At 40.4% G+C, this 12,184-nt stretch overlaps 1 protein-coding gene across 1 annotated transcript in view; it reads right to left on the bottom strand.

Moving 5' to 3' along the window:
• Positions 1-12,184, bottom strand: part of ADGRV1 (adhesion G protein-coupled receptor V1) — a 724,059-nt gene that overhangs the window by 440,336 nt on the left and 271,539 nt on the right. Inside the window, exons 56-57 of the mRNA XM_075542665.1 lie at positions 6,950-7,205; positions 3,346-3,548 (exon numbers count right to left, since the gene is read on the bottom strand). Of these exons, the coding sequence (XP_075398780.1) occupies positions 3,346-3,548; positions 6,950-7,205 (459 nt within the window). The remainder of the gene's footprint in view (positions 1-3,345; positions 3,549-6,949; positions 7,206-12,184) is intronic.

Here is a 12,184-nt window from a genome sequence, read left to right as displayed (position 1 = left end):
ACTGGGATGTTTTCTTAATATACAGTTGCTCTTGTATCTAAAGCTCTCTCTCATACACATATGAGTCTCTCTGAATTTGTTTCTCTAGTCTACATGGACTACACAGCCACCATGTCAAAAAAGAAATGATCAACAATCAACCATTTCAAGAAGTAGCTTCTATTGAAGAACCAATGTTATTGAAGTAAGAAGTCTAAGATGCACTAAAGACACTGGATAAAACAAGGCTCCGGGAATTAACCAAATGCTAATTGAGATATGTCAACAAACTGATACAGCACTGGAAGCACTCATTAGTCTATGCCAAAAAATTGTGAAGACGGGTACCTGGCCAAGTGAATGAGAGAGAGGTATATGCATTCTTGTTCCAAATAAAACGACCCAACGAAACACAGAAATGACCAAACAACATATTTACTATCACATCAAAGTAAAATTGTACTGAAAATAATTTTTAAAATGGTAGCAGCAGTACATTGTCTTCCATTGAAGCCGTATTTAGAAAAGGGCATAGAAGAAGGGTGATCGTAGTTGATGGTTCTTGGCTGAAAGCAGACAATACTAGAAGGCTGTTTACCTGTGTTTTACTGACTATATAAAGGCATTCAATTGTGTTGAATACAATAAATTACAGAGACCATTGTGAAGAATGGGAATTCCAGAATACTATATATTCTTGTAGCACATGTCCATAGACCAAGAACCAGTAGTTTGAAAAGAACAAGGGATGCTACTTGATTCAACATCAGAAAAAATGTTGCATCTTTTCCCCATATATAGTCCATTTGAATGCTAAACAAATAATCTGAAGACTGGACCGTGTGAAGAAGAACACAAGACCGGGATCGGAGGAGCTTCACTGGCAATCTGTGATTTACAAACAGCACACTCCTGCTTGCTGAGAAGGAAGACAACCAGAGAATTTACACACAATGATCAAAGGCCAAAACCTTTGTGTTAGTCTGGGTACTGCAGAGAAACAAATCTACAGAAACTCATGTGTAAGAGAGATGTTTAAGTAAAGGTTAAGTGAACATCAAGAAAACATCCCAACCTAGTGCTGCCCAAGCCCACAAGTCCAACATTAACCCATTAACCCATATGTCCAACACCAATCCACAAAGTTCTCCTCCATCTCACAAAGCAGACGTAACGATGCCAACTGCAGGAGGAGAGCCAAGTTAGTGAATGTGTAAGTATCTCAGCTGGCAGGGGTCTCCACGCATCTGCTCCAGCACCCAGGGCTGCATTGGGGTAGGTCCATGTGGCTTCTGCTTGGGGACGTCTTGCAGGAAGTTAGCTTTGCCAGCAGAAGCAGGAACCTGCTAAGGCAGCTGCACCCTGGTCGGACCACCACAAAGCAAGAGTCCGAGAACTAGAAAGGCGAGGCTCACTGAGCCATTTATCCCTCCGCCCTTCAATTAATCCCACATGTGTTTATCAGCAGGTTTGCACATAAACTAACTAACCCAACCTTTATCATGTATTATACCTCAACATAAAGCAAACAAAAATCTTCACAACTGCTCCAATAAACATAAAAAGTGACGATTGATATTGGCATGGCTTTTATTCTACTTGGATCTTTAGTCGGCACTTCTTTAACCAAGAGTCAAGAAATCTAATGACGTATCACGATCGATAAATCTGCCAAGGATTTCTATAAAGTGTTAAAAACAAATAAAGGAATCACTTTGAGGACTAAGGTGTGCCTGACCCAAGTCATGGTATTTTGAATCACCTCTTATGCATGTGAAAGCTAGACAATGAATAAGAAAGACAGGAGAAGAATTGATGCATTTCATTCTGGTGTTCGTGAAGAATACCAAGTACCCCATGGACCGTCAGAAGAATGAACAAAGCCATCGTAGAAGTACAGCCAGAATGTCCCTTAGAGGAGAGGATGGTGAACACATTCTCATGTATTTTCACATGTTTCAGAAATCACCTGTCCTTAGAAAAAAGTCATCATGTGTGGTAAAGGAGAGGGCCATTGAAAATGTGGAAGACTCTCAATGGGACGGATTGACACAGCATCAAGAACATTGGCCTTGACAGTACCCAACATCCACAGCATATATTTTAAAGTAAAAGCTTATAATACTTATGTGTTCACTTGTTATTGATAGGTGCCATCCGGTCCACTCGGACCTAGAGTGACCCTATGTACAATAGAACAAAACACAGCCTGCAATAGTTGTTATGTTTGAACCCATTGTGTCAACCAGGCTAGCCTATTCTTCTCAGAGGGAGGCATTGGTAGATATTTTGTAATCATCTGTTTGGGAATCTGATGTAAGCAGTCTATCAGATGAAAGGGGAGTTTTCTTTTGGGGGGGGCGGGGAGAGTGTACTGCAGTCAAAATTACATAGATGTTACAACCAAACTTGCTCTCACTCAAATCTGCACCTGACTTGTCATTCGGTGACACCCAGGTTTTGACACAGGAGCTGGTGGTCTGTGTGTGTGACCTACAGACTTTAGGGTTTGCTAGTTCCTGTCCCCGAGTGAGTCAGAGAAGCCTCCAGGATGATGTGTTAGCAATTTCCTTGAAATAAATATTATTATATATTCATATATGCACTTCTGTTGGTTTTGTTCCTCTGGAGAATCCTACCAAAGACAAAGCTCTGCCTTTGCAATCCTAGATCTAAGCCTATATTTCAGTGATTTTTCTTTTTTTTTTAACTTATTTTGAACAGATAATAAAAATTACCAAAAACAAAAGAAATAGGAAAAAAGAAAGCTATTTCTTTATATTCCGTGTTTTATGTCTTTTCTTAATTGTCCTCTAGCTACTACTAGTGCACATTGTGTTTTGTATAGCACTAGAACAAAATTCATTCATTCATATGCTCCTCTCTTTCCTTTTGTCGGATTGTGTGGCCTTCTGGTCTCTCTAAAATAAGACACAGAAAACAAATCTAAACCTGAATCGACTCAATTCATCATATCACGAAATGAAAATCTTGTCCCATCAAATCAACAATGAAAAACTAGGATGATTTGAGACTTTTAATGTATGTACTCGGATAAGATATTAGCTTAAAACAACCAACTAAAAAGAAAATTAATTCATAAAATACTGAATATAATCGAAGTTAATTTTAAAATATTCATTTCAAAAAATCAATACAAATGCATTTTTTCCCAGCCCAAACTGACCAAAACTAACCTGCTGCCTTCCAGAGACTCTGTATCTTTCTGGAAGCAGACAGCTTCATCTTCTTTAAGAATTCAAAGGCTCACTTTTTTTTAAGTGTAAGAGCATCTCTTATCAGGATTTTTACCATTCAGGGCATACACCTTTATTTCACATCATATTCATTGCAGTCTAGACTCACCGGCAAAATGGCAACTTTGGCATGAGTCTCCTGTAGGCTTTCTTTCATTATTACTATTGTTTCTTGTAGCACATAATCTTCACTTTCAGTAGCTTGATTATTGATGTGTAATAAGAAATTGGGCTTGGCTATCAAATGAATGGCAATGTCTCCAAATAATCCTTTATCTCGAACAATTTGTAACTGAAGAAGGGTGATGTTCTCTGTAAGATAGACATGCTTCACATAAATAAGCTTGTTAATTTTTTTGTCAGTGCTCTGAAAAGCACTTAGGGTTGAATATTTTACACTATTCCTTCAAGTCCGTTAGGGAAAGAGGGGTAGGAAAGAGAAAATTTATACTATCAAGGAATATTTTGCCCCTCTCTCTCTTTCAAAAAATTGTGTCAAGAGTCATCTTCAACTCCTATCATTTAGTTTTCCCTCTGTGAACAGACTGAGGTTTACAGAGGAGACTGGTTTTCTAATAATTCGTACACATTTTATTTCATGTCACGGATGGCCATCCCCACAATGCAGCATCACTCATCCACTTCCACCTGGGGACTCAGATGTTGCTTCTCCTTCTGCTGTCGCCCTCGCTGCCTTCTGACTTTGTTCTTGGGGAAATGCTGCCCGTGGGATTTTAATTGGCTGATTTCTCGAAGGAATGCGTCGATCCCTCCTGCTGTTTATTGACCTTATTAACTTCTCTACAGGCATGAGCTCAGTCCCGGACCTGAGGGCTGACTAAAGGCCAGAGTTCTGAGGGTTTCACCCAGGGGTGGGATTCAGCTGGTTCAAACCAGTCCAGCAACTCGATAACTAATTTTTTTTGTTGAGTTCAGGGGACTGATTGTTAAAATGACACCTGGAGGCAGGGTTCTCTCTAAGGTGGGCGGTTGGGCAACTACTCAATGTGAGTATCATAAATTTACAGTCCTTACTTTTAACATTCATCTGCACAATGGTGCATTCCAAGCCCCCATGCTAGCGTTCATTCCATCTATAGATACAAAAAATTGGATGGAACTATACTTGTGATAATTATTTATTCATTTCATAAGTCTCTTTATAAACTTTGGATGCCATACTACGGCATTTCTGTTCCCTTGCATTTGAAACTTCAGTAAGCTAACATGGAACATGAGAAAAAGAGCCAAACAACCAGAGGATGACAAGCTGTCATTTATTCCAGCTATTGTCTACTTGGCTTACCTCTAAAGGAATGGGATTCTACTCCTACAGTGAAAAGTTGGTTAAGAATGAATCACGTAGCCAATGATGCTCAAGTATATGCAAAATATATTGCAAATGAAGATACCCATCAAGGAGCAATATGGAAATATCTTAACAGTTTTACTGGGGTTCTTTTCAGATATTATTTAATAATTTTTCTTTTTTTAACATTTTATTAGGGACTCATACAACTCTTATCACAATCCACACATATACATACATCAATTGTATAAATCACACCTGTACATTCTTTCCCCTCATCATTTTCAAAGCATTTGCTCTCCAATTAAGCCCTTTGCATCAAGTCCTCTTTTTTCCCCTCCCTCCCCGCTCTCCCCTCCCTCATGAGCCCTTGATAATTTATAAATTATTATTTTGTCATTAAAATTAAAACTCTTCAACATAATTTAGTTTTGTGTATCTATTGTATTGTTCTTATTTAAGTATTAACTGCATGAAATAATGAACTACTTTTCAGTCTATTGCTTTTTACAATTAAATCTGTTATTAGGGCAGGGAGCTGGTTGTTAATTGATTTGAATCCCACCACTGGTTTCACTCATCTATACCCACCAAGCAACTGTGGTCCTTTGTGTAATTCTGAGTTTCACTCCACATTCTCCCCACTTATTCCATGTGACCCCTCTAAGAACAGCCGGCAGGGGCAGCCAGGCACCCCTCGTTCTTCTGGTCTCAGCGCCCTGTGGTCCACTAGTTTGTTGAGCTGTTTCATTATGTCTTTGATGTTCACCACTCTTCTTTGTTCTGAACAGTGAGAGCAAGAGTTGCACCTAAGATGCCCACTAATAAGCTTTTAAGACCCCACTCACTCTTTACAGAACAGGACGTAGAACACTGTCTTGTGGATTGCGCTATGCCAATTCACCTTGATGTGCCCTGAAACTTCAGGTCCAGCAACTCATTCCCTCAAGGTGCTTAGTGATGGCTAATCATAAAGCCTGTGTTTTTTCATTTGTTGTATAAATAAATGTAAATTATAATTGAAATAATAAATGAAAATAGAATGTACCTGTTAATTTCTCTCAGTGATATTATTATATTTATTATAACCAAGGTGTACATCTTTTATTGAGAGTACACAACACAATTCTTAATACTAACTGCTTCCAAAATGTTAGTTGAATGAATGAAAGTAAATTCATTGTTTCTGTTATGATATAAAAGGGTATATAAAAGCCATAGATATATAATCTAAATATCCATACATAATTTATATAGCATATGCACTCGATTATAAGCCAACCTCGATATCAGCCAAGGCACCTAATTTTACCACAAAAACTGCATTAAAAATGTGCTGAAAAGCTCAGTTTATATATGAGTCTATATGGTACATAATCCATGTAGCTATAGAGAATGTAACTGTTATTGATATTCATTAATTATTTAAATAAGTTTCTCAAAAGCAGGATGTCTGAAGCATTAACACAAAATTACTAAAACTTCACAAATATTTTTCAGAATTCTCACATGTAAATCAAAAAGCCTTTATCTACAATAACCTATTTACCCTGTGAACAATTCTTTTGGTAAAGATTTTAGCACTACACTAAAAGATTTAGGATTTACTACTATCTCCTTCATAAGGAAATACTGTTTTGTTAAACAGGCAGTATCTTAACCATCACACCCTCAAAAGGATCTCCCATAAGAACCCTTGTGCCATGAGTCAGGGAATACAACATGGGGCTCTCCAGCTGCAGAGTATGCCTAGTCCAATCATGCACTATACAACTGGGGAAATAACTATAGATGAGTCCAGGGAACCACTGTGTTGCCCATAATTCCCTCTAATTATAGAAAATCGATTATAGGGAAGAAAGCTAAATGAGAAAGAGAACAGATAAGGAGATAAAAAGAATGAAAAAGAAACAATATCAAAGAGCTATGACTCCTTAAAATCCCAGTATTTAAGTTAAGTTAGCTGTATCTTAACCTGTGAAGGTATTTTCTATAGAACTATTGCAAAATGTTGCAATATTTAATGAAACATGGTTGCAAACTTTAATGAAAAATAGGAAAGATAAAAAGAACTGGCTATGACCTGTCAAACTGATAAAGTCATATAAAAAGAAAAACTTATATTCCTTGTGTTAAAATCAAATTACCTGATAAAAGGTCTTAATCTCAATCCCCACTGCCACCAACTCAATTCCAACTCATAGTAAGCCTTCAGGATAGATTAGAACTGCTCATTTGCTTTTCCAAGACTAAAGTTTTACAGGAGTTGACAGTCTCATTTTCCTCCGGTGGAGTAGTTGATGGGTTGGAACCACTGACTTTTCAGTTAGCAGCACAACTCATAATTCACCAAGCCACCACGGGGTCTCTTATTGGAACGTGAAAAGTATTTGACAAAATTTACCTTTAGGCTCAGCTACTCTGACAGTGAGAGACTCAGCATGCCATCCCACCGAGCCGTAGGGTGAGTCACTGGGTAGGATAGTTATCAGAGACTTGTTCCTTTTCTGATCAATAGTAGCACCTCTTGATAGGTCCTTGATCCCTTCTGTGACAATGCTGGTGAGTGACACAATCACAACCTTTGATAACTCTGGCAAGTCATCGGCAAGAACAGCCAAAGTGATTGTTGATAGTGCCTGCCCTTCGGAAAATGAAATCTGCAATTAAAAAAAACATTTTTTTAGTTAGTAGTTATCACTGTACTGTAAGAAGATTTTAAAAGTTTAATTTTGGTTACAACTGACTACAACTTCCATAACAAGGCATTCAAGAAACAAAATGAATAGACAAATTAACTGTTTACATAAAATGTAGAAGGCTAATGGGGGAGAAGTAAAGCATTTCTAAAATATAAGCATAGAGAGCTGTAGCCATTGTCAAAATCGAAAGCCTACATTTCATTAAAATAAATAAGACAGTCTTGGTTTAGGAATGAAGTCCTGTTACGTAGCTTAGCCTAGGGAATTGGGAAGTCCATTTACGCATGCCCAGGAGAGCCAGCAAAGGACAAAGCTGGATTTTCCCGCCGGTGGGCCCAGATAGGCATTACACCTGGAGCAGCCCACCTGGGCCAGGTGACTGCAATTCAGCCAATGGGATCAACCTGGGGTCATTCACCACGCCTCCCCTGGGAACCCTTGAAAAGGCAGGGACCGAGAGGGAGAGGGGGCTTGTCTTGGCTTGCTTGGGTGGTCTGGTCATCTTCGTGGGAGGAGAGAGATCCTTGCGTGTCCCGGAGCAGTCTCTGCCAGGCCGCATGGTCAAAGGAATCCTATGGGCGCCGCGTAAAACCTGATGCTTCTTTGAACTTTCATTAAATTCACTTGGATCACGAGCCCGGCTTCGGCATGAAATCTTTCTCGCACAGAGCCAAGGACTGAGGCTGAAATCTAGTCCCAGAGAGAGAGACCTAACAGTCCCAGATACCATACATAAAAATTTGAATCAACCAAAATAGAGGTAGACCAAGAAAGATAAGAGAGACAAAGCTGATCCTCTCTTTCCTTATGCACATAATTCATGGACATCACTCCAATGTCAGAGTCACACCTAAGTTTTTACAAAGCATCAAAGAACCTTTCTTAGAGAGCCTCTGTTTCTTAATGGTTGATTCCTCCTTTTCACCTTACACCTGACTCTCCAGTAATATGGCTTCAAACTATTCACAATTATTCAAGGGCTCATCCAACCATATATTGTCTGTTTTCACGTATAAAAGCAAAGTTCACTAGATGTAACAGACTATTAAAAAGTCCTGAAAATTGGGTACAATTCCCACACTCTGTCTCCAGTGTTGTCCACCCCACCCCCACCCATAGCTTTATGTGTCTGCGAGGGACATCATGTCTCATGGTGGGGCGGGCCTTATGTCCTTTTCTGTGCATTGGCTGTTCTGAGCAGGAATATCATCCTCAGGGCTTGGTGGGCCAGGATGTGCTCCACTCTCTCTCCCTCCCCCTTCCTTTGCTCCTGTGTGTTCTGATCAGACATGTCCCTCTCCCTGTGCTGTAGCTTCAGTGCTGTCCTTTGAAGTGAATTATTCTTGGGGGAGTGGGTGCTGTCCATGGAGCTGGGATTGGGGCCAGCCTCTCAGACCTCTCTATCAGTTCCCTGACTCATGCCAGTGTGCTGCATTCAAATCACGGCACAGGCATGCAACAGAGCATCAAGGGGAGCAAAACAATGAAGTCCCTGGGAGATACCAAAAATAGACTATGGGGACAGGGCATGGCAGCCCATCAGACTCAACTGGAAAGCAAAGGTCAACAAAAAACCTTGAACTATTTATAGGATTTTTTATCAGATAGTTTTGTGTTGTTGTTTTGTTTTCTTTTATTGCTTTGGTTTATTTTATATGTCTTGGTTTTGTGCATATTATTATCTCTGCATGTCTGTCTAGATAAGACAGGCAGGATAAACAATCTGGAGGAGAAAACACTGGGACCAGCGGTTCCAGGGAACATGGGAGATGGGGAGGCAGGGAAAGGAAGTGGGTGGTAACCCCAAGGACAAGGTAACAACAAGTGATCTAAAAGCGATGGCAAAGACGGTATAAGAGGCTTGGTAGGGCTTGATCAAGGGCAATGTAACCAAGAGGAATTACTGAAACCCAAATGATGGCTGAGCATGATAGTGGGACAAGAGGAAAGTAAAAGGAAACAAAGGAAAAAACTAGGAGGCAAAGAGCATTTATAGAGGTCTAAATATAGACATGTACATATGTTAATTAATATATATGACAATGGGAAATATATCCATGTACATATATTTATAGGTTTAGCAGTAAAGTAGCAGATGGACATTGGGCCTCCATGCAAGTACTCCCTCAATGCAAAAAAACTTTGTTCTATTACTGGCATTCTATGATGCTCACCTTCCCAAGATGTTCACTAAAGTTAAAGCAGGTGCATAAGCAAATGTGGTGAAAAAAGCTGATGGTGCCTAATTATCAAAAGATATAGTATCTGGGGTCTTAAAGGTTTGAAGATAAACAAGCAGCCATCTAGCTGAGAAGCAACAAAACCATATGGCAGAAGCACATCAGCCTATCTGATCATGAGGTGTCGATAGGATCAAGTATCAGGCATCAAAGACCCAGAACAAAAAAAAATCCTATCATTGTGAATGAGGGGGAGTACAGAGTAAAGACTCAAAGCCCATCTGTAGGCAACTGGACATCCCTTTATAGAAGGGTCACACAGAAAGGACAAGCCAGTCAGGGTGCAGCACAGCACCGATGAAACACACAACTTTCCTCTAGTTCTTTAATGCCTCCTCCCCACCACTATCATGGCCCCAAATCTACCTTACAAATGTAGACAGACCAGAGCAAGCACACAGGTACAGATAAAAGCTGGAAATACAGGGAATTCAGGCCAGATAACTTCTGAGAGTAGCCATACCAGGAGGGGAAGGGGAAGGTGGGGGGAAGAAAGGGGTAACCAATCATAATGATCTACCTATAGCCCCCTCCCAGAGGGACGGGAAATAGAAAAATGGGTAAAGGGAGACATCGGTGAGTGTAAGACATGAAAAATAATAATAGTCTATAAATTATCAAGGGTTCATGGGCGGGGGAGATGGAGGGGAAAATTGAGGAGCTGATACCAAGGGCTCATTAGAAAGAAAATGTTTTAAAAATGATGATGGCAACAAATGTACAAATGTGCTTGACACAATGGATGCATGTATTGATTGTGCTAAGAGTTGTACGAGCCCCTAATAAAATGATTTATTTAAAATGTTTTAAAAGTCCTGAAAAGTCTAAAATATTTACTATCCTGCCCTTTATTTTTTTTAAATCATTTTATTGGGGGCTCCTACAATTCTTATCACAATCCATACATACATCCATTATGTCAAGAACATATGTACATTTGTTGCCATCATCATTCTCAAAACATTTGCCTTCTACTTGAGCCCTTAATATCTGCTGCTCATTTTCCCCCTCCCTCCCCACTCCCCCTACCCCGTAAACCATATATTATTCATTATCATTCATATATTATTATTCTTTTGTCATATATTACACTGTCTGATGTCTCTCCCTGCCCTCTTCTCTGCTGTCCCTCCCCCAGGAAGGAGGCTATATGTAGATTCCTGTAATCAGTTTTCACTTTCTACCCCACATTCTCTCCACCCTCCAGGCATCGCCACTCTCATCACTGGTTCTGGAGGAGTCATCTGTCCTGGATTCCCTGTGTTTCCCATTGCTATCTGTGTGCAGGGCAGCAACGATGAAACATATAACTTTCCTCTATTTCTTAAATGCTTCCTCCCCCCACTATCATGATCCCAATACTACTTTGCAAACCTGGGTAGATCAGAGGATGTGCACTGGTACAGATAGGAACTATCCTGCCCTTTATAGAAAAAAAAAATGTTATTTGCTCCAGAATTAAAATGATTAATAAACAATTATATTTGCTAATCTTTGTGGTAATTCTATAAGAGATTATTCCTTCAGGGGCAGTTCTAGCCTCTTCTATATGTTCACTGTGAGTTTGAATAGATTTGATGGAAGTGAGTTTGGTTTTAGATTCTAGTTTACAGAAACTTTGTGCAAGATTCATGTATCAATCTAGGAAACCAAGGGAAACCAAAAAGACAAACTATCTTCTAACAAAAAATTAACCCCCACTCACCACCCGCTGCTATATAATCGACTCAGACTCAGCAACCCTGTACGGGGTTTGAAACTGTAAACCTTTCGGGGAAGCTCGTCTTGCCCTTATGTGTTTGAACTGCCAACTTGAGATTTCCCAGCTCAATGTTTAACCCCTGTTTCCACCAACGATCCTTACCAACTCCTAGAGGGCCCTTCATTCTCCTCTTTGCACATCAGCTACTCCTCTCGGCTAATCGGATTTCGTTTTTCAGTCTGAACTCCACTTTTGTACCATTCCCCTAAGTCAGCGGTTCAACCTGAGTTGAGACCCCTGGGGGGGTCAAACGACCCTTTCACAGAGGTCACCCGATTCATGACAGTAGCAAAATGACAGTTATGAAATAGCAAGGAAAGTAATTTTATGGCTGGGGTCACCACAACACGAGGAACTGCATGAAAGGGTTGCGGCGTGGGGAAGGCTGAGAACCACTGCCCTAAGTGGATATTAGGATCCTCTGTCCCAACCCTGAGTTGGAGCTGCTGCCTCATGCCTCATCTGATGATCACAGCTCTGTATCCCTAACTGCGTAGTCCTAGCTGCAATGAACTGTCTCATCAAAGTTATGTCCCACGCAGAGGGTGGCCAACATTAAGGATGGCATACCCTTAATAGGACGACATAAAATGTACTTCCCTTGCCTCGACTAAGAGCAACTCCCAAGAACCACCTTGGCTCCAGAATTCCCCCACAGGGCCGTCCATCGTTTCAATCGCCTATGGGCTCAGTCTCAACCTCTATACACTTCCACCTGCCTCACTGCCTTGCAGGTTTACCTCCTCAGTAAACCTACGAGCAACCAATCCATCGTAAACTCTTTTGTTGTAGATGCCACTGTGTTGACTCTGACTTATGGGGACACTACATAAAGCAGAACCAAACACTGCCTGGTCCCACAGCACCACCCTGACAACTGCTCTCTGAGCCCATTGCTGTAGACACTATGCCGACCAACCTCGTCAAGGGTCTCT

Source organism: Tenrec ecaudatus, chromosome 2 (genome assembly GCF_050624435.1).
Source record: "Tenrec ecaudatus isolate mTenEca1 chromosome 2, mTenEca1.hap1, whole genome shotgun sequence".
Taxonomy (NCBI): domain Eukaryota; kingdom Metazoa; phylum Chordata; class Mammalia; order Afrosoricida; family Tenrecidae; genus Tenrec; species Tenrec ecaudatus.
This window is presented reverse-complemented; position numbering and strand designations above follow the sequence as displayed.